The 26083-nt window shown below is 43.8% G+C and overlaps 1 protein-coding gene across 1 annotated transcript in view; it reads right to left on the bottom strand.

Moving 5' to 3' along the window:
* The window catches only part of ANTXR2 (ANTXR cell adhesion molecule 2), a 227514-nt gene that overhangs the window by 144980 nt on the left and 56451 nt on the right, over window positions 1–26083 (bottom strand). Inside the window, exons 5-8 of the mRNA XM_068233653.1 lie at window positions 15082–15163; window positions 7715–7822; window positions 7561–7629; window positions 3455–3535 (exon numbers count right to left, since the gene is read on the bottom strand). Of these exons, the coding sequence (XP_068089754.1) occupies window positions 3455–3535; window positions 7561–7629; window positions 7715–7822; window positions 15082–15163 (340 nt within the window). The remainder of the gene's footprint in view (window positions 1–3454; window positions 3536–7560; window positions 7630–7714; window positions 7823–15081; window positions 15164–26083) is intronic.

Raw genomic sequence — 26083 nt, 5'->3', positions numbered from 1 at the left:
ATAGTCTCTCTTTTTTTCTTCATCCTTTTCCCCTTTCTTTTTCAAGGACTCAGAATGGCGTATGTTGCTTTTTTTTAATGGAGCCTGATTTTAATGTCTTTAGAAGTCTGGCCCACATAGGACAGGCCACAAGGACATTTAATGAGATACACAACACCCCTGGAATCTCTGATGGGAATGGACTTAACCGATCTAGTACTCTGAACATTGGGTCCCCGTATAATACTATTGCAATGCTGGCAATTAAGACATGGGAAAGTGCCTCTCCAAGAGGTACCTAAAAATAATTGGCAGGATTGTTTTGACCTCCCAATATCAGCCCTTACCAATTGATCTTTAATAGACTTACCCTTGCGATAAACAAATCTAGGTGGTGCTCGGCAGATCTAGGCAAGCTGGGGATCCGCCTCCACCAAATGGCAAAAACTGCAGGACAGTGTCCCGTAGGATCGTAGACTCCCTACAAAACGTAGTAATGTAACGTAGTATACGTATAGTAAAACTCTGTATGGTCTTGCTGGCAACCTAATCCACCTTTTTATGTAAAGCATCAATACTTTTTTTAAGATCCTCCGAGTTTTATGTAAAGCATCAATACTCTTCTTTGCAGTTAAGTGTCATGCTGAACTTCCACTGGCCATTATGAGAGAGTGTGAGAGCCATAACACCAGATTAAACATACCTGCTCCCCATTCACACCTAAGACCTTCTAATGCTAATGAGTAACATGACCCTGGGTGGGAAAATGTCTAATCAGGAAACATTTTGACATTCTTTTCTTTTTGTTGCCAAAAACACAGACATTAATGGCTGTGTGTTAACTTATTTTGCTTAGACAGCCAATTTCACACAAGTTGTACACTGACTACATTAATGTGTCATATCATCAGTGTTGTCCCTTGAAAAGATATAATTATATAAGAGAGGTGTACTTATTTCCACATGTCTCCAGTGAGGTCCTCAATTGGTATCCCCTGGATCTTCAGAGTCATCAGCCACAGTCAGTAGGATTATGGGAAAGTAAATTAAAACTGCTACCTTGACCGTCCTGTAATACTGATTACTGGAAATGGCAAAACATGTTGCCTATGTCTGAAGACCTGGCAGGGCAATCTGCATTACTGTCATAGCAGTTACAGACAGAAAATATCTGTACTTGAAAGAAAAGGACCAAAAGTGAAGCAGGTGGTTTCAGCGCACAGCACTCAGCGCTGAAACTCGGCGCCACTGTAGCAGTAAATGCTGGTTCCCGAATTACAACTCCCTCCAAGTTGTGATGACTTAGAGCGGATAGCATTTTACGCCACTGGGGATTTGAGGGGAAGCATTTCTATGGTTTACAAAGAATGGTGTGAAAAGGGAAAAACATCCAGTATGCGGCAGTCCTATTGGCGAAAATGCCTTGTTGGTGCTAGAGGTCAGAGGAGAATGGGCCGACTGATACAAGCTGATAGAAGAGCAACGTTGACTGAAATAACCACTCGTTACAACCGAGGCATGCAGCAAAGCATTAGTGAAGCCACAACATGCACAAACTTGAGGCGGATGGGCTACAACAGCAGAAGACCCCACCGGGTATCACTTATCTCCACTACAAATAGGAAAAAGAGGCTACAATTTGCACAAGCTAGCCAAAATTGGACAGTTGAAGACTGGAAAAATGTTGCCTGGTCTGATGATTCTTGATAGAGTCAGAATTTGGTGTAAACAGAATAAGAACATGGATCCATCATGCCTTGTTACCACTGTGCAGGCTGGTGGTGGTGGTGTAATGGTGTGGGGGATGTTTTCTTGGCACACTTTAGGCCCCTTAGTGCCAATTGGGCATCGTTTAAATGCCACAGGCAACCTGAGCATTGTTTCTGACCATGTCCATCCCTTCATAACCATCATGTACCCATCCTCTGATGGCTACTTCCAGCAGGATAATGCACCATGTCACAAAGCTCGAATCATTTCAAATTGGTTTCTTGAAAATGACAATGAGTTCACTGTACTAAAATGGCCCCCACAGTCACCAGATCTCAACCCAATAGAGCATCTTTGGGATGTGATGGAACGGAAGCTTTGTGCCCTGGATGTGCATCCCACAAATCTCCATCAACTGCAAGATGCTATCCTATCAATATGGGCCAACATTTCTAAAGAATGCTTTCAGCACCTTGTTGAATCAATGCCACATAGAATTAAGGCAGTTCTGAAGGCGAAAGGGGGTCAAACACCGAATTAGTATGGTGTTCCTAATAATTCTTTAAGTGGGTGTATTTTTCATCAAAGTTACATTGGGCATCTTTGTACTCTGTTTTCAATCTTATTCAACGAGATTTGTTTTGGTAGAGGTGTACTTCAATGTACTTTTAATTTCCCATCCTTGTATTTAAACATACATTTTAAGAAAAGTATTTAAATATCTGCTGCCATGCCCCATATTAACAGAAAGCCCATACACATAAATTAAGAAGCTGAAATACACATAGCTGCCCGTCCAGGATGGTAATATGCACAAAAATGTTAAACTGTTAATGGTAGGTGTGGTGATCTTTACATTGAATGATGGTTTGACTTTCAATCCACGGCCAGGCAACCATTACACTAGACATAATAATGAACATGTAGAAGATTCGACCAAGCAGCATGTTTAATCGTATGAGATGTGGACAGATGGAGAAGCAGACTACAGGACAATACTATCATGACTGACCAAAAAAATTCCATCCTGGTGAATTTATAGTTTACTGACCGAGCCAATCACAGAACGTTGGAGAGGCTCCTACAAATAAATAACTCAATGGGCAACTTAGTGGTTACTTGATTTAGCACTATTACTTTGCCGCAACAGAGTCCAGAAACTAGTCTGTACCACCCACCAGACCAGAGCACAAACCCATATACTGTAAAGGCTTCTTTTCACTAGGAGTCACACCTGCTGCGTAGCGGCAGCACAAATTGCTACGACGTGCTATGCACAGCTGTATTATAGGGTTTGGGCTGTGTGCTGTCCAGATTTGCATCGCAGTGTGATAGGCAGCATTTCCCCACCCCTCTTGTATGCGGGGAAACACTGAAGATTTGACTGGATTCGGGCGTAGGGGAAATAGGCTATTATACTGTATGTTCTTTGCGTGTTTGTTTGCGCCAACTTCCAAAAACCATTGTGGAAGGTTGAGTAGTTGCTCACAGCAGTAGGGCCACTATACTGTGAGCTCCACAGAGAAACATTTTAGAGATATTAATTGATCAGTGTACTCTATAATGTAATGTGTAAGATGTGTCAGACTATGCATGGGTGATAATAATTTATTTATTCTTATCAATTATTGTCCGTTGTATAATGGTAAATACATATTCACAGACATTAGAAAGTATAAATCTCCAGGTTACAGTGATTAAAAGAATGCTTCTGCTCCAACACTATGTAATTTTGCAATCAGTCCATTTCTTTTGTAGTACTTACTGAATTAATGACGCCTCCTAGAGCTTTAAATCCACCATCCACAGCAAACACCTGTTCTTCAGTGTCAGCAATTTTTAACAGCTTTAGGAAATAAATGAAAACTGTTTAGAATATATTTTATAAAATATATTACAGCAGTTTAATGGAATCTGAAAGAGGGCTTCTTGTACTTTGCATTACAAAATATTAAAGCCTAAGTATGAATGAAGTGTTTGTACATTTACCTTATTTGATTAAATCCTGAGTACCCTAATTCATTGTAATTTAAAGTTAATTGCAAGAGAGATGGCGAGGCATAGCAAAGGGGTTAATGTTAAGAGGAATGTTAAAGCCCTAGTTCTCACTTTCTGTGTTAGTAAAGATGAATAGGGGACTATTTTCAAAAGGGAGGAGAAGAGGCACCCAAGGGTATAATAAGATTCATGTAATAATTAAACTATATTATGCACTAGCCAGTGCATAATATACCGTATTTTTCGGAATATAAGACACACTTTCTCTACACCAAACGTGGGGGGAAATAAGTTTCTGTGTCTTATATTCCAAAGACAAGGAATCCCCGACTTACGATATAAACCACTGACCCGCCGCAACGTCGGGGACTCCCTGCCTTGTCCCTTTGTGTGGTCCTCCTCTCTGCTCCCCTTGGGTCAGAATAGCGGGCAGAGATGTTCACCTTCCTATCGATTCCCGCGCTGGGTGGTCTGCTGTGTGCTTCCTTGCCTCCGATACCCCTGCAAAATAACAGTCAGTGGCAAAGCAGCTCACCATCCGAACTATTCCAGCGGCGGCGATCTGCAGACATCTTGCGTACCACGTGGCTTCCTCTAGTGACGGCTTTTTTCCCTGGTTTTTGCCCTCTAAACCTAGGTGTGTCTTATATTCCGGAGCATTTTATATTCCGGAAAATAGAGTAGTTCATTTATTATTGAATGTTGTGTTCATTGGGGTAAGCTACCTCATATTTTTCTCATTTTAATTTGTTTTAACTTTTACAATACCCTTGGGTGCCTCTTCTCTCTTTTCTGCTTGTTCACCCTCCTCTGGAGGTATGTACCCTGGCCCTTTGGGGCCTTGCCACCATCAAGACCAGTGGTTCTTTTTACATGAGGAGTGGGATTGCATCCAGTTCTCCTGAACACCCAAGTGGAGTTGGGCTTATATATCTCCACCTGCTTTTAGTGGTTGGTTGCCCCTCTTGCAATCTCCATCTGTGAGTACCACCTTTCCTTACACTTCCATTTTGACCCTTGTGTGACATATTACACTATTTGGGCTCCAGTTTTCTGTGTTTTCAGGGTGTCTATTCACCCTCCCTTCCTACAGGGGACTATGTTATTACCCACACACTATACGCATCTTCGTGTTTGATACAGCCATTGCTAAGAAATTCCCATTGGAAAAGACAGTCATGATTTAGGATCCATAGAGCAAACTAGCAAAAAAGTGAGCATTCTTCAGCTGGTAAATCTCACTACTGAACATGGAGCAGATCTACTGACTCCGCCCACCTCTATTTCATCTGTTCTGAGGTTTATTCTATGTGGCCAGCACCGTGGCTCGGCAGTATCACCTTTTAGTTCAATTCCTCCCTGCTCACTGTATAATAAAGCATTAATCATTCTCGCACCTTTTGACATGGCTCAGGATTAGAAGGCTGCATGGTTGCTGACCTTGCTCTTCTGGCTAACGATGCTGCAATATTGAAATCAGTTGTAGGTAACAATTGCCTTTTTCTTTTTTAATTATTATCTGACCCCGACAAAGTAGGGGAACTTCCTGTCAGACAATACATTGCTGAATTGTAAAATAGCCATGTTTTTAATAAAAAATGGAAATGCAGTCATCTGAATTTATGCAGCCACACATTTATTGTACACAAGTACAGAGCTACACATAAAAAAGGGGAATGCTGCACTACTTTTTCTGCATTTTTTGCATTACATTTTGTGCACTCGAACATCATAGATTTTCGGTTCTAGACTTTCAGAACCAAATCTGTAATGTTTGAGGGGGGAAAAAAGAATATTTTCTTGAACACAAACTCTAGACTTGGCGACTTCTGATACAGTGTTTCAAAACAAGCCCAGTTAAGGCTAGGTTTCCACTAGGTTGTCGCATCAGTTTCCGAAATGGCAGCACTTGTACTGATGCGAAACCACATCAGAATCCAAAAGCTATGTGTGCATGTCATATCGGCGTCACTCAATTCGGCGCAGGGAGAGCCGGAAGATCGGCTCTCCCTTCTGCCGCTAAACTCCGAGGCAGCGTTAAATACTATTCCCCCTCTCAACTCGGAGTTGTCGCAACTCAGAGGGAGATGTAATTCGGGGTCTGGCAGTCGCCAGAGCCTCGAATTACTACTACACGGGGTGCGCATCATAGCATTGCTACTATGACGGCATCTAGTTTCGACGCTCGGCTCTCAGAGCCGCGCCCCTGAAATTAGCTGATTCAAATAGCTATATCAATGCACTGCTATGGGGATTCAGATGCCATTTCCCAAAAAATGCAGCAGGCAATCCATTTTTTTCCTTGCATGTGAATTCGGAAGCACCCTATTGATTTTAATGGATTGTCCTTCCACATCCAAGTTTGCATGTGGTGAAACAGAGGGGATTTGAACAAATTGAAACTTATCCTAATGGAAGTTTACATAACTCACTCAGCCTGACTGGCAGTAAGGTTAAATGTTTATATGCATGTATCCAGAGGAAAATGGGGGCATTACTAAAGATTTCTAAAGGTTTATAGTACATTTGCTTGCATAAATTATTGCAATTAATAGTATATTTAAACACTAGGCACTACAAAACTCCCAAACTGCCAAAAGCTCTTCATTTCAACCAATACATACTTAAAATTGGTTTTGCTTTTATAAGTTAATGAAAAAAATGTAACCACTTCAGGACGAGAGCAATTTTTACATATCATTATTACTACGTATCACACCTTAATGATCTATGTATTTTTTTTTCAGGACAAATTAGGCTTTTAGTGAATGATATTTTTGTTTAGTAATTACCATATTTTCTATGCATTTTAAAGGAAAAATCAGGGAAAAAATTGAAAAAACACTATGAAAAAACAGTGCTAACTTTAAGTTAAATACACAAATTGTATTTTCTGATCCATCCTGGTTATTACAACGTTTAAATTATGTTTTTTGCTTTCTTATTGTACACTATTGATGATTACAAGACCTTATTTGCAAAAATAACAGTAATATACCCTTATGGCATACATATTTAAAAAGCTAAGTTCCTGAGGTAACAATATAGTTATTTTTTATATTCTGTCACTTTGTTTTCATTTTGCAAGTCTTGTTTTTGGTACAGAATATACAAAAATGTTGTTGATTTTGATTTGTTTTGTTACTAAAACGAATACACAAGACATGGACCTGAACCCTAAAACACAGTAAAATCTATTCTACTACCTATCATGGTTAAAATGTTCCCACATGTGTCTTGTGTAGTTTTACTAATACTTTCCAAGTTTGACCATCATTTTGAAAATTAATTTTCATGTTGGATTGAGTTTTTCCCTACATATTTCTTATATGATGTGGGGCCAAGCTTTAAAACACACAAAAATGTATTTTACATTTCGTCCAGGTTAAAATGATACCACGTTCCTCATTTAGCAACAAACTGGTGGTGCATTCTCCACAAATACACTGGACATATATACACGTCCAGTTAGGCTGAAGTGGTTAAAGGACAACTGTAGTGAGAGGGATATGGAGACTGCCAATATTTATTTCCTTTTAAATAATACCAGTTGCCTGGCAGCCCTGTTGGTCAATTTGGCTGCAGTAGTGTTTGAATCACACCAGAAACAAGCATGCAGCTAATCTTGTCAGATCTGACAATAAGGTCAGAAACACCTGATCAGCATATGCTTGTTCAGGGTCTGTGGTTAATAGTATTAGTAGTAAAGTATTATAGGCAGAGGAATCAGCAGTATAGCCAGGTAACTGGTATAGCTTAAAAGGAAATAGATATAGCAGCTTCCATATACCTTTCACTTCAGTTGTCCTTTAAAATATATACAGTACATATATACAGTATATACATAATGTTAATCTATCCAGTAATATTCACCTGACTTCTTTCATACTGTAGAACACCAACACAGTAGACCCTTGCTCCCATTGCTCGGGCTTTGTCAGCCTGTTATAAACAAACACATAAACAGGCACTGTAACTACACACAAAACATAGGGCATAGGAATCCATACAAAATAACAGCACTTACCTCTTTTTCAGTTAGCACAGGGATCTGATCAGACAGCTTACCATCAGTCAGGGCAATAATGATAGTGGCAGTACTTTTCCCACCTGCGTCCTTAATTTGTTCATTTGCCTGCAGAACATTTAAATAAATTATATCTATAGCTATGTGTATATATATATATATATATATATATATATATATATATATATATATATATATATATATATATCAACATAATTACAGTAGACTGTGTAAAATTACTTTTCTAAAGCATTTGTTGCTTAAAGAGACACTGAAGCGAAAAAATAATACGATATAATGATAGTTGTGTAGTACGGATAATTACTAGTACATTAGTAGCAAAGAAAATATTCTCATATTTTTATTTTCAGTTATATACCGTAGGTTTTTATAACATTGCATCATTTTCTAATATTTGCAGTTTACACACAACTCGGCATTCTAAATGATTTTACAGAGCAGGCCAGTGAACTATTGACCTGTCATCTGGAGAGAAAAAGAAGATACAATGACTGACAGTTGAGATAACAAGCTTCAGACGACAGAGCTCTCTGCAACTTTGAAAGTCGTGGAGCTCAATGGCTCTTTTGCAAAGATAACATCTGGAGTTTCTTAACTCTTCCTGTCCTGGAAACAATATTAGACTTATGTCTCTGCTCCTAATGTTTTATTTCTTAGCTGTACTACACAACCAATCCATTATATCATACATTTTTTTTCGCTTCAGTGTCTCTTTAAAGCAACTACTCAGCTGGACGCAGCAGACATTCTTGAAGAGTTCCTGCCTCCCAACCATCCCAACTGATAGTTCCAGACTACAGGATCCTTCTATTCCTCATCTACTGAAATTGCAAGAGTTATTTGATTTATAACTTTTCTGTTATTTTTTTGACATCTTTTTATTGTGGCAAGATAGAAAGACAGCAGTAGTCATTTTTAAAGGGCAGTTTGCCTCTACGGTATCACGTTTATTAAGGCCTGTATGTTTTTAAGAAATAGTACTAGCACTAGCAGAACTCAGCACATTGCCTTAGGGATCATTTGGTCCAGGCTGACCAGACAGGACTGAGGCTGGGTGCACACTTGGCAGTGCGTGAAAGGTCATGTTTCCTGTCATATGCATTTTTGCGTTTTTAGTGCGGTTTCAGTGCATTTTTTTGTGCATTCACACTTGGTGTTTTTTTTCCCGTACATGCGTTTTTCTTTTTGCGTGCGTTTTAATGTGTTTGCAGTTCCCATATACAAAACGCATATGCATTTTGTATGCGTTGTGCATGTTTTTTTTTTATGCGTTTTATGCAAATCATTAGGCAGTCAACAGGAAGCGGAAATGCATCATAAAACATGTTTTTTTTAAAAGTGCCTATAAAACCGCATACAAAACGCCTTACATTGCGTCACCATTCACTTCCATTATGTGTGTTTTTAATGCGTTTTTAAAAAGTATGCAACAAAACCAGCAACAAAACTCAAATGTCAAAACGCATACACATGCTTTTTTTTTATGCGGCCCACTGACTAAGATTGCATGCATAAACGCTGCATTTTCCGCAACGCTAGTGTTTCTGCCTAGTGTGTTCCTACCCTAAAACAACAAACACTACTAATATGTAAAAAGAATGGTACTTTTGCTTGTTTGAGATGTATCCAGTGCAAATTCGTCTAGAAATGTTCCTATTTCAAACACCCTAGGAAGGGCTTTCCCATCCAGTTGCGTAAATATGCCATCATGTGCAACTCCACATTTGCCATTTTTAAGCATGCCTAAAATGATTAATGTTAGGAAAGCAGAAAGCTCTTTTAGCTGAGTTCTGTCCTTTTATGACTGGGAAATATATAAGATACTTCCACAGAAGTTTAAAGGAATACTGTAGGGGTTTGGGGGAAAATGAGTTGAAGTTACCTGGGGCTTCTAATGGTCCACCGCAGACATCCTGTGCCTGTGCAGCCACTCACCGATGCTCCGGCCCTGCCTCTGATTCACTTTTGTAATTTTAGACTTTAAAGTATGAAAACCATTGCATCTGCGCTGCAGTGTCCTCGCTCCCGCTGATGTCACCAGGAGCGTACTGCACAGGCCCAGTATGGTCTGTGCCTGCGCTGTGCGCTCCTGGTGACATCAGGGGAAGCAAGGACACAGTAACGCAGGCGCAGTGGTTTTCAGACTTTAAAGTCTGAAATTCCTGAAGTGAACTGGAGGTGGGGCCATAGCATCGGTGAGTGGCTGCGCGGGCACAGGATGCCTGCGGGGGACCATTAGAAGCCCCAGGTAACTTCAACTAATTTTCCCCCGACCCCCATACAGTATCCCTTTAATACATCTGTAGCATAAAAAGACTGTGTGGCTGTCACATTTAGCTATTCCAAGGTCCCCTGTCACAGGGGGAGCACACTCATATTTGGTGCAGTAACATTTGTTACCAGCATTACATACTGGAAAAGGGGTGGCCAGTACTTGGGTAATTCCCACATATGGCACATTTTCTAGCACTTTTTTGAAAGCTTGGATAATTTGGTGTTGATATGAAGATAAATAAAAACTAGGGTTTTTACGCAGTATGATGTATGTCGCAGTATAACAAACAGTATACATTTTAAACAGTAATATTACAATATAAAATCCATGAGAAAATTAGAGCCATAAAAAACAATGTCCATTATTATTTATCTGACAACTGACAGGGAACGATCAGATAACGCCAGAGGAAGGGCTACACCCGAAACATGTTGTGTGTGCTTCTGCATGCTTTCTAATACAGTTGTTTGCTGAGCCAGATGTGTGCCATCTTCATTCTTTGAAAAAGAGCAGGCAACTATAGAACTACTGTATATTTTGCAAAATCTAATTTATCTAAAATCTAAATATTTTACAATTATATTCCAGTAAATACAAATAAAAAAAACTGTGCTGAACTGTAAAGTTTAATCCTGCATTGGTTCTCATTCTGCATGGGATTCTCAGCAGTGGCAGACAGAAGAGAATCAGATACTCTACAGTCATAACTTACATTACCTTTCATTTCATCATTCACATTAGACAAGAATAATAATATGGTCAGGGAAGTTATCAGGAAACAGCACCCTAATTTTCCATGGGTGGGGGCATAACAATGACTGCAAAATTATAACTATTACCTCATGGGTATGGGGCATAACAATAGCTGCAACATTATAACTGTTACCCCATGGGTAGGTGCATAACAATGGCTGCAACATTATAACTGTTACCTCATGGGTAGGGACATTACAATGACTGCAACATTATAACTGTTACCTTATGGGTAGGAGCATAACAATGGCTGCAACATTATACCTGTTATGTCATAGGTAGGGGCATAGCCATGGTTGCAAAATTATACCTGTAATCTCATGGGTAGGTGCATAGCAATGGCTGCAACATTATAACTGTTACCTTATGGGTAGGAGCATAACAATGGCTGCAACATTATACCTGTTATGTCATAGGTAGGGGCATAGCCATGGTTGCAAAATTATACCTGTAATCTAATGGGTAGGTGCATAACAATGGCTGCAGTATTATAACTGTTACCTTATGGGTAGGAGCATAACAATGGCTGCAACATTATACTGGTTATGTCATAGGTAGGGGCATAGCCATGGTTGCAAAATTATACCTGTAATCTCATGGGTAGGTGCATAGCAATGGCTGCAACATTATAACTGTTACCTTATGGGTAGGAGCATAACAATGGCTGCAACATTATACCTGTTATGTCATAGGTAGGGGCATAGCCATGGTTGCAAAATTATACCTGTAATCTCATGGGTAGGTGCATAGCAATGGCTGCAACATTATAACTGTTACCTTATGGGTAGGAGCATAACAATGGCTGCAACATTATACCTGTTATGTCATAGGTAGGGGCATAGCCATGGTTGCAAAATTATACCTGTAATCTCATGGGTAGGTGCATAACAATGGCTGCAACATTATAACTGTTACCTCATGGGTAGGGACATTACAATGACTGCAACATTATAACTGTTACCTTATGGGTAGGAGCATAATAATGGCTGCAACATTATACCGGTTACCTCATAGGTAGAGGCATAACAATGGCTGCAACATTATACCTGTTACCTTATGGGGAGTATTCCAGTGTAAGACTGAAGACACACACAAAAAAAATCCTTGTATCATCAATTTTCCTTGTACCATCATATAACTCGCACATGTCTCTCTTTTGGGAACAATTCCTCAAGTCCCACTTTCCTACCTGATGTACAAATCTCTAGAAATAAATGTATTTCTCTACTGAAATCAAATTTACATACCGCTAAATGTAATGTCCAGTCTCATGTATCTCAAAATGCAAATGTTAAGAAGATTAGTATTGGAGAAGGAACCAATATTATTACAAAAAATGGAAATATGTATTTTTTTCTCGTAAATTCTTCATGGTGTTCTGACTAGCAGGTTGACGAAGGTGTAACTGGAGGTGTGGTGGGGGCTTGTCTCCCGCCTAAATCGGCTTGTGCCGATTTTTCTTGTCTTGCAAAAATTGGAAGAAACTGCATTTCCAAGAAGAAGAGAATCAGATCAAATAGTAACAAGTTATCATTTAAAGCAGAAATATAGCCCAGGATCTGTTCTGTATTAATAAGGTATGACGCAGCCACCAGATGCCGTTCAGCTATATATAGAAACCTACAAAAGCAATGAAGGCCACATGTCTCACTAATACACTTGCTGATTCACAGATCATTCCTGGTTAATTTGCCCAATTCGTATTTCACGTCATTTAGAAAATGTCCAAATGTGTAGACATGGCACGTTTGTCTATATTAAGATTATTTTCACTGCATGTGAAACAATGGAACAGTAAAGCAGAATGCAGCAGCAGCTTGTGCATCCTGTTTGACTTAAAGGACTACTATCGATACCCAAGTGTTCTAAAATGACAGTGTGCAAATAATGTCTAAGTAGCTGTGTAAACATTTTCCTACTTTTCATGTTAAATATCAGAGGCAAAAGCTGTAATTTATTGAGGGTAGGATTTAGCTATATTGGGACAAATCAATTGCAGAAGGGGTGTCTGCTTCAATGCACAGCCAGAGTTGCATATCAGACTACAGAAAGCAAATATCAAACATATCAAACTCTGAAAGCAAAAACAGTATGAAAAGCTGTGACAATTAGTTACATTTCCTCTGCTCTCTTCAGACACTTCACTTAGAAACACAGGACACAGGATCTGCAGCTGTTGGGAGCTCTCTTCTCTGTCACACACAGAGCTACACATAGAGTTAACTGATCAAGTGTGAGGGGAATTTCCCCTCTCCTCATGGCTCAGTCAGCCTTCAGTTTTGGTGTCAGTAAAGTTTGAAAGTATTTTGCTAACAGTAAACAAAGAAGTTGCTACTAAAATGTGTACACCAGTACATAGCAGCACTTCCCAAACAATTCCTGTGTCAATTGAAAAAAATATGTGAATCGATAGCATTCCTTTAAACTGCAATTTTAATTTTTTAAGCAAAAAATAAAACAAAACAAAGAACACAGCATTTTCAGTGCTATAAAGGTATATGACACAGTCGGGTTGATTCATAAAGAAAAATATGGGTAGCAGTGTGGCATAATGGTTAGCACTCTCGTCTTGCAGAGTTGGGTTCCTGGTTTCGAATCCCAGCCAATTCAACATCTGCAAGGAGTTTGTATGTTCTCCCCGTGTCTGCGTGGGGTTCTTCTGGGCACTCTGGTTTCCTCCACCATCCCAAAAACATACAGATTAGTGAATTGGCTTCCCCTAAATTGGCGTTAGACTATGATACATACACTACCCAGTACATACATAGACATATGACAGTGGCAGGGACTAGATTGTGAGCCTCTGAGGGACAGTTAGTGACAAGACAATATACTTTGTACAGCACTGCGTAATGTCGGCGCTATATAAATACTATACAAATAGCGCGAGTAACCTCCTGTTATTCTCACTATTTAATCCTAGGTGCCTTAATGCATGCCACACACGCTACTGGCAGTGTAGCATGCGTTGTTACGTTTGCTCAGAGGAGCGCTAGTAGCTTATGCTCTCTATTAGGCAATAGAGGGCGCTCCACTCCTCCCACACTCAAATTTTGAAGGACGTGATCCTGGTGCTCTGATTGGCCCAATAGGAAGCCTATTGGGCCAATCAGTGCGCCAGGATCACCACTTTTAAAGTTTTTGAACCTGAAGGGGCTAAGAAGAAGTGGAGCGCCTTCTATTGCCTAATAGAGAGCGTAAGTTACTAGCACTTGCTATGCACATCATTAAGGCACGTAGGATTAAATAGCGCTAGTAATAGGAGGTTACTCGCGCTACTTTTCTTAGTAAATCAATACCAGTATCCCAATCATTACATTAGTATTAAAGAGTAGGGATAGTCGGAAATACCAATTTCTGATTCCAACAGATTTCTGCATTCCGATAAGTGCCTTCATGATCTCCGCAAAATATCGCAGAAATCAGAATTTGCGCATAATGTAATTTTTGTTGATGTTGTTATTCTGTCAACATGGTTAAGTGTAAAGATAAAAAAATAGAAATTGCGGTATCCTCTGTATTTTGTGGATGTATGCTATTATGCCCAATCCACATTTCCAATCGGCAACTACAGTTAACTTCTGCATTAGCCAAATGTAAGCTATTTGGCAGAATCCACATTTGCATTTGGCAACCACAGCAAAGTTCGGAATTGGCTTAATGTACGCTATACTCTACAATAAAACCCCTGTGTCCCTGCGTCACTCTGTCCCTGTGTAGCTGGGTCTGTGCCTTTCGCTACTGCGCATGTGTGCAGCACGGACCCAGCCTCACAGAGACACTCGGACGGGGCCAGGGAGTCCGGCGGGCGTGTGAGCGGGTGGCCAGGTGTGCTGCCAGGTGTGCTGCGGGTGCACGCGCAGCGGCGGAAGCGCGTGTTGGGTGCACGAGCATGCGCAGTAACAGGCAGTGGGCGGCGGTGAGAAAACACAGACCTAGAGCCCGTTTTTAAACAGGCTTGGGTCTGCTAGTTATACTATATTTTTGCCTAAAATGTACGTGGTAATCCAATTTCCATGGTACAGTTCTGCATTCTCTTATTGGTTTAATGCTCTGAGTTTTGTGATTGGCCTAAAATTTCCGAGTTGTGGTATTATGGCATTTCCACGGAATTCCAATTTCCCCATACCGATTTCCACTGTAAGAAGCTGATTTCCAATTGGAAACTCAGAAATCAGAATTCTGAGGCAATCTGAAGCTTATCTCTATTACAAAAGCCCAGGCCAGGTTGTGGGTTGCAGCTTTTTGTCTACCCTGGCTCCCACTGCAGCTGGCGACAAATCCAAGTCTCAAAAGACAAACATGATTGACTACTTACTAGCCTAAATCCTTCATGCATGTATGTTTCACCCGCTGGATTTACTTTTCTCAGATCTTCAAGTCCTTTTGTGATTTTTGATCTGTGAAAAAAATGCAAATTATAATAACAATTAAAAATTGTATATAAGCTCTTCACTATATAAACAAAAAAAGAAAAAGCCTGCAAAAACAATAATTATGGGGCGCTGCCTGGCACCCAAATTTCACTTTTGGCGCCTGCTTGTCAATATTTCCAACTTAAGTATATGGCAGCGCACAATTTGTTCAGAAGATGCAGGCACCCGATTTGCCTGATACCTTGTCTGACAGTTGTGCTCATCCTCTTCTTTTACTAAATCTTTAGTCACTGACCCAAAATGCATATGAGGTGTTCTGGCTTGCATCTTGCTTTGCTAACTGCATGCAGGTGAGTGACTGTACCCCTACCCCACCCTGTCCAAGTCCCCCATACCCCCTGCTTTGGCAATGCCTGTATGAATCTTGGTCATGCCAATAAAGCTATAATTGATTTGATTTGTCTGGGAAATGTCTACAGCTGAAGCATTGTCATGATGGGATGCAACTGGCATTTTTTAATAAAAGGAAAAACAGATTGGTTCCCATATTACTTTCACTTCAGGGTTTCCGTGCTGCTCTTTGCGGTTACTTGTGCGTGGCAGAAGAGAAGCATATGGTCAGTTTGATCAGATGCTAGATTTGAGAGCTCTAATTTGATCACTTACTGCTTTAATACATGATTGTGATCAGTAAATCAAAGCCTTACAAATCTATCACCTGATCTTACTGATCACGATTCTCCATTAGTCCTGGAACACACAAGCAAAATTTCACTATTCATTGCGATCAGGAAAAAAAAGGATTTATATTTGGCCAAAAATGCAATATGTTGTACATTTAAGAAAATGCTACAAGGTGCACACAAATGCAATGTACAAGTCTGAATGTTTAAAGTTAATATGCTGAGGTTTCTGATGGATCCAATTATACATGATGTCTCCAAAAAGCATATTCCAAACTGGTATGATTTTATTTTATTTATTTTAGACAGCAGCAGATATATTGCTTTTTGTCTGATGAATGCCAGCATCCGCCTGGGAGTGGCAGCAGATGCTGAAATGGACCCTATACATACAATTGCTGTTTCCTGAGCTATATGTCTGTGCAGTAAACAATACATCAGCTGTGCAAACAGGAAGATAACAAGCTAGCCTGTGCAAAGCACTGTTTATTTCAATCACAAAATGTAATCTAATGTAGGCTGCATGCTAGCAGCAAGTGAAGGATGAGTTAACAGGGGTGCATGTAGGGTAGTCAAAAGACCAGCAGAGTAATAACTCCACTGTGTCAGGATTCTGATTTGGTCAAAATAGTTAGACATGAGGCCATAGTCTTTTTTGAACGATTTCCATTCACCTCTATGAGAAAATTGATTAAAAAAATCTGAAAATCGATCGGACCTGTCGGAAATTATCTATGGAGCCATCTATTTGCCGAAAAAACTCATGGTGTATTCCCAGCAGTAGGGGATGCAAAGGTTGCAACTGCGCTAGAGTACATAGATGTGGGGGGCCAACATTGGGCCTGCCCCCAGTTGCTAAATTAGTTCCTTATTGGTGTAGAGTGGTAATTATCACCGCTATATTTGAAAAGTGGTAGACCAAATAGTGCGTATCTTCACTCAGTCACCACACAGTAAAAATTGATATGTCCCACGATCATGTAAGAGCCACAAGAACTGGGACTCCCCCTGCATGAGTTGTAAGCTTTGCTTTACTTCTTCATCAAGCACTGACTGAAACGGCATACTTGCTGTTACTGTGATGTAAAATAAAGCAACTCATCCAGGTAGAGTCCCAGTTCTTTCTTCCACTTTGAATTGTGATAATCATTAGCAAACCATTCCTTTTCCACGGCTTACTCCTCTCTTACACGGCGACTGTGAGGGTCTGGTTTGGTGGTCTGTATCATGTGATTATAGTGTGTGCAATGCTGGAGTGACAGTATATTATGAACTAGGGCCACTGGCTCTGTAACTACATCACTGGTCATCACACTATACTGTCAAACAGCGTGTAAATGCAGAATGAATTGCATTAGTTGAATACAAAATTTTCTTTTTTCATACTGTACATATGACTCAAATCCCCTAATCGGTGTATGCTCTAAAGAGGAAAAAAAATGCAATATAATTGCACAATATCCATTTAAATTGTGATTCTAGCATTCTGTTTTCCAACACTTGGAAGCGCCAGAGTTATACAGTAATTTCCTTGGGTAAAAGAAGTTAATTTGTACAAATACATCTGCATCCCTAAACGAAGGTTCTGACTTCTGGCACGTCAATTTTATGTACTTTTTGTGCACAGATGTTTCTATGTATCAACTGAATTGCTAAATGTCTGGAAAAATATTTGTTGAAGCTGCCTCAAAACTGCCCGCCAACATTAGCTTGGATTGATTTGGCAGACAATACAATTTGGTATGTATTAATTAAAGCACTTTTATGCAGTACACATATTTTGTTTTGCAGTTAGAAAATGTGCTATTTTGATGTATGTTTTCATAAATATAATTTAACTAGAAATTGTAAAAATGAAATACCTACTGACAATTTGCTTAAGTGATTAATTACTGTGTATTAAAAGTTGCAGTTTAAAAAATAAATAAATTTGAAAAAACAAACAAACAAACAAACACGTTTTTTCTAACACAGGCACAAAATGCTGTTAAATGCTATTTAACTATATTGGGCTTAAGCTACATACACACTGATAGATAGATTGTGTGAAACGGCCGATGAACAATCGTTACATGATTTATCTTTCAAAATAGTTATGTGTTGTGATGTGTTTTTAAACAACTGAGGACGATACAGTAAACAATCAGTTCATGAAATCATGGTGATGTACTGCAGACTTTGTGGACACATCCTTTAATATTTGTTCATAGCTCTGTACTCACTGCTTACTATGAACAATTATCTGCCAATCTGATCCACCATGGTGGTCATTCTAAACACTTGAGAATTGTTGAAAATCTTTTGTCTAACCCGTTCGTTGATTCTTCATTTACTGCATGATTTCTGAAAAATGAGTTGTTCATTGTTCATGAAGCCCAGCACCCAGCAAGGCAGTGCCCAGCAACCAGCAAGGCAGTGCCCAGCAAAGAAAAGCACCCAGCAAAGCCCTTAGCCCAGCACCCAGAAAAGCAAAGCCCTTATCCCAGCACCCAACAAGGCAGTGCCCAGCAACCAGCAAAGCACCCAGCAAAGCCCTTAGCCCAGCACCCAGAAAAGCAAAGCCCTTATCCCAGCACCCAACAAGGCAGTGCCCAGCAACCAGCAAGGCACCCAGCAAAGCCCTTAGCCCAGCACCCAGAAAAGCAAAGCCCTTATCCCAGCACCCAACAAGGCAGTGCCCAGCAACCAGCAAAGCACCCAGCAAAGCCCTTAGCCCAGCACCCAGAAAAGAAAAGCCCTCAGCCCAGTACCCAGCAAGGCAGCACCCAGCAAAGCGACCAGCAAAGCTCTCAGCCCAGCATCCAGGAAAGCAAAGCCCTCAGCCCAGCATCCCAGCACAGCAAAGCCCTCAGCGCAGAAAAGCCCTCAGCCCAGCACCCAGCAAAGCCCTTAGCCCAGCACCCACAAAAGCAAAGCCATCAGTCCAGCACCCAGCAAGGCAGTACCTAGCAAAGCAAAGCACCCAGCAAAGCCCTTAGCTCAGCAACCAGCAAAGCAAAGCCCTCAGCCCAGCACCCAGCAAGGCAGCACCCAGCAAAGCAAAGCCCTCAGCCCAGCACCCAGCAAGGCAGCACCCAGCAAAGCAAAGTGACCAGCAAAGCCCTCAGCCCAGCACCCAGCAAGGCAGCACCGAGCAAAGAAAAGCGACCAGCACGGCCCTCAGCCCAGCACCCAGCAAGGCAGCACCCAGCAAAGCAAAGCGACCAGCAAAGCCCTCAGCCCAGCACCCAGCAAGGCAGCAGCCAGCAAAGCGACCAGCAAAGCCCTCAGCCCAGCACCCAGCAAGGCAAAGCCCTCAGCCCAGCACAGCAAAGCCCTCAGCACAGCAAAGCAAACCCACTAGCAAAGCAAAGCACCCATCAAAGCCCTCAGACCAGCACCCAGCAAGGCAGCACCCAGCAAAGCTAAGCCCTCAGCCCAGCAAAGCCCTCAGACCAGCACCCAGCAAGGCAGCACCCAGCAAAGCTAAGCCCTCAGCCCAGCAAAGCCCTCAGACCAGCACCCAGCAAGGCAGCACCCAGCAAAGCTAAGCCCTCAGCCCAGCAAAGCCCTCAGACCAGCACCCAGCAAGGCAGCACCCAGCAAAGCTAAGCCCTCAGACCAGCAAAGAAAAATGCCCAGCAAAGCAAAGACCTATCTTCAAGTACAGTATGTGGAAGCTTTATCTATCCTGCAAACAACTGCACAAACACAGTGTGATTTCACAACATGATATATCTGCAATTGCATTTTGCAATTTTTCCTGGAAGGTAGACACACAAGGAGAGACACAGAAGAAGCATGCAGGACATTTGCAATCAGGCAAAATCTGATTGCAATCGGATTGCACTAGTATAAAGGGGTTCCTACAATTTTAATTAGTTTGCTGATACCCTTGCGTTTTGCAGTTTGAATGTGATCCCGAAAAACTAGCAAATCGCTTCTAGTATAAAAAAGCCCCTTAGTTACTGTCTGACCCACAACAAGTATGCAGAATAGTTGACCTCACCCAGATTCCACTGTCATGTACATTAAGTGCGTAAGTGCGCACATAGCACCGGGTCACTGTGGGCAATGGGAGATAACAGCAGCACAGAGCAAGGAGTGCACCGGCTGGAGAGGGGAGCGAGAGTGCTTCAATGCGCTAATACCCTGCATAGGGCCCAGTGGGGGACGCGTCACCGGCCCACATAGATCCCGCCTTGCCCTGCCCTCGATCTACCAGCAAATAAAACATCCTGTTCCATCAATAATGTCAGTCGAATTCTGCTGGAAATTGATTGAAATTACAATCAGCAGCATGTTGGGGCAATCACAGATCAAATCTGCTGAGGAATGTCTTGTGCATGGGCACCTTAAACAAAACTTTGATTAGTACAACCTTGCTTTATAGATACAGAAGCCCCTCAAGGAAGTTTCAGAATGTAGTAGTACAACCACGATAGCAAAATATAAATGGTTCACAAAAACAAGGACAAGGATTTGAGCATTTCACCGTTATCTAAGTTGAACTTTTTAAAATAATATCTAAATAAAAATACTGATCACTTAGACCCAACAAGATAGCAGTGTGTCTAATATCTGTTTAGTGATTTCTCCTATAAAACCAGTCAGCCTTGTGGGAACTTTCAAATCTTTGTAGCACACTTTGAACAGATTATTTGTAGAGATGGGCCGAACGGTTCGCCGGCGAACGGTTCCACGCGAACGTCGGTGGTTCGCGTTCGCGTCCCGCTGGCGAACCTTTGCGGAAGTTCGGTTCGCCCCATAATGCACCTTGAGGGTCAACTTTGACCCTCTACATCACAGTCAGCAGGCCCAGTGTAGCCAATTAGGCTACACTAGCCCCTGGAGCCCCACCCCCCCTTATATAAGGCAGGCAGCGGCGGCCATTACGGTCACTCGTGTGCTGCCTGCGTTAGTGAGAGTAGGGCGAGCTGCTGCAGACTGTCTCTCAGGGAAAGATTAGTTAGGCTTAACTTGTTCCTGGCTGGCTGCATACCTGTTCTGTGAACCCACCACTGCATACCTGTACTGTGAACCCACCACTGCATACCTGTTCAGTGAACCTGCCACTGCATACCTGTTCTGTGAACCCATCACTGCATACCTGTTCAGTGAACCTGCCACTGCATACCTGTGCTGTGAACCCACCACTGCATACCTGTTCTGTGAACCCACCACTGCATACCTGTGCTGTGAACCCATCACTGCATACCTGTTCAGTGAACCTGCCACTGCATACCTGTGCTGTGAACTCATCACTGCATACCTGTTCAGTGAACCTGCCACTGCATACCTGTGCTGTGAACCCACCACTGCATACCTGTTCTGTGAACCCGCCACTGTATACCTGTTCTGTTCAGTGAACCCGCCACTGTATACCTGTTCAGTGAACCCGCCACTGCATACCTGTTGTGTTCAGTGAACCCGCCACTGTATACCTGTACTGTTCAGTGAACCCGCCACTGCATACCTGTTCAGTGAACCCGCCACTGCATACCTGTTGTGTTCAGTGAACCCGCCACTGCATACCTGTTGTGTTCAGTGAACCCGCCACTGCATACCTGTTGTGTTCAGTGAACCTGCCACTGTATACCTGTACTGTTCAGTGAAGTCGCCACTGCATACCTGTTCAGTGAACCCGCCACTGCATACCTGTTGTGTTCAGTGAACCCGCCACTGTATACCTGTACTGTTCAGTGAACCCGCCACTGCATACCTGTTCAGTGAACCCGCCACTGCATACCTGTTGTGTTCAGTGAACCCGCCACTGCATACCTGTTGTGTTCAGTGAACCCGCCACTGCATACCTGTTCTGTTCAGTGGACCCGCCACTGTATACCTGTTTAGTGAACCCGCCACTGCATACCTGTTGTGTTCAGTGAACCTGCCACTGCATACCTGTTCTGTGAACCCGCCACTGTATACCTGTTCTGTTCAGTGAACCCGCCACTGTATACCTGTTCAGTGAACCCGCCACTGCATACCTGTTGTGTTCAGTGAACCCGCCACTGTATACCTGTACTGTTCAGTGAACCCGCCACTGCATACCTGTTCAGTGAACCCGCCACTGCATACCTGTTGTGTTCAGTGAACCCGCCACTGTATACCTGTTCTGTTCAATGAACCCGCCACTGTATACCTGTTCAGTGAACCCGCCATTGCATACCTGTTGTGTTCAGTGAACCCGCCACTGTATACCTGTACTGTTCAGTGAACCCGCCACTGCATACCTGTTCAGTGAACCCGCCACTGCATACCTGTTGTGTTCAGTGAACCCGCCACTGTATACCTGTTCTGTTCAGTGAACCCGCCACTGTATACCTGTTCAGTGAACCCGCCACTGCATACCTGTTGTGTTCAGTGAACCCGCCACTGTATACCTGTACTGTTCAGTGAACCCGCCACTGCATACCTGTTCAGTGAACCCGCCACTGCATACCTGTTGTGTTCAGTGAACCCGCCACTGCATAACTGTTGTGTTCAGTGAACCCGCCACTGCATACCTGTTGTGTTCAGTGAACCTGCCACTGTATACCTGTACTGTTCAGTGAACCCGCCACTGCATACCTGTTCAGTGAACCCGCCACTGCATACCTGTTGTGTTCAGTGAACCCGCCACTGCATACCTGTTGTGTTCAGTGAACCCGCCACTGCATACCTGTTGTGTTCAGTGAACCCGCCACTGCATACCTGTTGTGTTCAGTGAACCCACCGCATCAGTGCGCATACCTGTGCAGTTAAGTGAACCCACCTACCTACGTGAGTGCACGCAGTGTGATATACCACTCCGTGCATACCCGATATGGACAAAACAGGTAGAGGAAGAGGTAGTGCCAGAGCCAGAGGAAGGCCACCCGGCAGGTCTGCGGGAGGTCGTGTAAATGTAATTTCGTGTGGACCTGGCCCACAGTACAGTGCTCGGAAGAAGGCACGTCCCATCACCTCCCAAGATTGTCAGGACGTGGTTGAGTATTTAGCGACACAGAACACCTCATCTTGCTCAGCCACCAGCGCTACTACTAGCACCACTTCCGCTGCATTTGACACTTCGCAAGAATTATTTAGTGGTGAAATCACTGATGCACAGCCATTGTTGTTACAGCCAGATGATTTTTCACCAGCTCATATGTCTGCGTTACGCGGCAACACTATGGATGTAACGTGTAAGGAGGATGAAGGACCTACTGATGGTGCATGTTTGGATTTTTCTGAGGCAAGCGAAGCTGGGCAGGATGATTACGATGCTGACGATGATAGGGATCCTCTGTATGTTCCCAATAGAGGAGATGAAGAGGGGGACAGTTCAGAGGGGGAGTCAGAGAGTAGTAGGAGGAGAGAAGTTGCTGAAAGAAGCTGGGGCAGCTCTTCGTCAGAAACAGCTGGTGGCAGAGTCCGGCACCATGTATCGCCACCTATGTACAGCCAGCCAACTTGCCCTTCAGCATCAGCTGCTGAGGTCCCCATAGTGCCCACATCCCAGGGTGGCTCAGCGGTGTGGAAATTTTTTAATGTGTGTGCCTCAGATCGGACCAAAGCCATCTGTTCGCTCTGCCAACAAAAATTGAACCGTGGAAAGGCCAACACTCACGTAGGGACAAGTGCCTTACGAAGGCACCTGGAGAAAAGGCACAAACAGCAATGGGATGGCCACCTGAGCAAAAGCAGCAGCAGCACACAAAAGAAAAGTCACCCTCCTTCTCCTCTTCCTCCTTCAGGTGCATCATCTGCTTCTGCCGCTTTCTCCCTTGCACCTTCACAGGCACCCTCCTCCACTCCGCCTCTGCCCTTGAGCGGTTCCTGCTCCTCTGCCCACAGCAGCAGTCAGGTGTCCGTGAAGGAAATGTTTGAGCGGAAGAAGCCAATTTCGGCCAGTCACCCCCTTGCCCGGCGTCTGACAGCTGGCGTGGCGGAACTGTAAGCTCGGCAGCTGTTACCATACCAGCTGGTGGACTCTGAGGCCTTCCGTAAATTTGTGGCCATCGGAACACCGCAGTGGAAGATGCCAGGCCGCACTTATTTTTCGAGAAAGGCCATACCCCAACTGCACCGTGAAGTTGAGAGGCAAGTGGTGTCATCTCTTGCGAAGAGCGTTGGGTCAAGGGTACACCTGACCACGGATGCCTGGTCTGCCAAGCACGGGCAGGGCCGCTACATTACGTACACAGCCCATTGGGTGAACCTGGTGGTGAACGATGGCAAGCAGGGCACAGCGGACCAAATTGTGACACCTCCACGGCTTGCAGGCAGGCCTCCTGCCACCTCCTCTCCTCCTGCTACATGCTCTTCGCTGTCCTCCTCCTCCTTGGCTGAGTGGCAGTTCTCCTCTCCAGCTACACAGCCCCAGCTCCGCAGGGCCTATGCTGCATGCCAGGTACGACGCTGTCACGCCATCTTAGACATGTCTTGTCTCAAAGCGGAGAGTCACACTGGAGCAGCTCTCCTGGCTGCTCTTAAGAAACAGGTGGATGAGTGGCTGACCCCGCACCACCTGGAGATAGGCAACGTGGTGTGCGACAACGGCAGCAATCTGCTTGCCGCTTTGCATATGGGGAAGCTGACACACATACCCTGCATGGCACATGTCATGAATCTAGTTGTTCAAAGATTTGTGGCAAAGTACCCTGGCTTAGCGGATGTCCTGAAGCAGGCCAGGAAGTTCTGTGGGCATTTGAGGCGGTCTTACACAGCCATGGCACGATTTGCAGAAATTCAGCGGAAAAACAACATGCCGGTGAGACGCCTCATTTGCGATAGCCCGACTCGCTGGAATTCGACCCTGCTCATGTTCTCCCGCCTGCTAGAACAGAAGAAAGCCGTCACCCACTACCTCTACAACTACAGTAGAATGAAACAGTCTGGGAAGATGGGGATGTTCTGGCCCGACAACTGGACACTGATGAAAAATGCATGCAGGCTCATGCGGCCGTTTGAGGAGGTGACCAACCTGGTGAGCCGCAGTGAGGGCACCATCAGCGACTTAATTCCCTACGCTTACTTCTTGGAGCGTGCTGTGCGTAGAGTGGCGGATGAAGCTGTGAATGAGCGTGACCAGGAACCGTTACGGCAGGAACAGGCATGGGACCAATTTTCATCATACCCAGCTGTTTCCTCAACACCTGCGGCAGCACAGAGGGGGGAGGAGGAGGAAGAAGAGAAGTCGTGTGCAGAAGACGAGTCAGACTCAGAGGATGATGAGCAAGGTGTTACTTTGGGGGAGGAGGAGGAGGAGGGGACGGCGGCAGGAGAACACCCGCAGCAGGCGTCGCAGGGGGCTTGTGCTGCTCAACCTTCCCGTGGTATTGTTCGCGGCTGGGGGGGAGGAGGTTGACTTACGTGACGTCACTGAGGAAGAGCAAGAGGAGATGGAGGGTACTGGATCCGACTTTGTGCAGATGTCGTCTTTTATGCTGTCCTGCCTGTTGAGGGACCCCCGTATAAAAAACCTCAAGGGGAATGAGCTGTACTGGGTGGCCACACTACTAGACCCTCGGTACAGGCACAAAGTGGCGGACCTGTTACCAACTCACCGGAAGGTGGAAAGGATGCAGCACATGCAGAACCAGCTGTCAACTATGCTTTACAATGCCTTTAAGGGTGATGTGACAGCACAACGCCAGCAAGGTACCACTGCCACTAATCCTCCTCCCGTGTCCACGCAGTCAAAGACAGGACGCTCCAGCGATGTCATGGTGATGTCGGACATGCGGACGTTCTTTAGTCCAACGCCTCACCGTAGCCCTTCCGGATCCACCCTCCACCAACGCCTGGAACGGCAGGTAGCCGACTACCTGGCCTTAAGTGTGGATGTAGACACTGCTGTGAACAGCGATGAGGAACCCTTGAACTACTGGGTGCGCAGGCTTGACCTGTGGCCAGAGCTGTCCCAATTTGCCATCCAACTTCTCTCCTGCCCTGCCGCAAGCGTCCTGTCAGAAAGGACCTTCAGCGCAGCTGGAGGCATTGTCACAGAGAAGAGAAGTCGCCTAAATCACAAAAGTGTTAAGTACCTCACCTTTATCAAAATGAATGAGGCATGGATCCCGGAGGGCTGCTGCCCGCCCCAAGACAAAGTCAGTCCCCGCACACACAGCATCTCTGCCTGCACGCCGTGTGACTGGCTGCCTGGGCTACCCCAAGAAGACTAAGTCGCTCCCCGTCCCTCCACACAGCATGTCTGCCTGCAGGCCGCTTGACTACCTTCTCCGCCACCACCAACAGGGTCCGGGACTCCTGGCGGATTGCTGAATTTTTTAGGCCGCTGCTAGCAGCGGCCGCT

The sequence above is a fragment of the Hyperolius riggenbachi genome, chromosome 1, assembly GCF_040937935.1.
Source record: "Hyperolius riggenbachi isolate aHypRig1 chromosome 1, aHypRig1.pri, whole genome shotgun sequence".
Taxonomy (NCBI): Eukaryota; Metazoa; Chordata; class Amphibia; order Anura; family Hyperoliidae; genus Hyperolius; species Hyperolius riggenbachi.
This window is presented reverse-complemented; position numbering and strand designations above follow the sequence as displayed.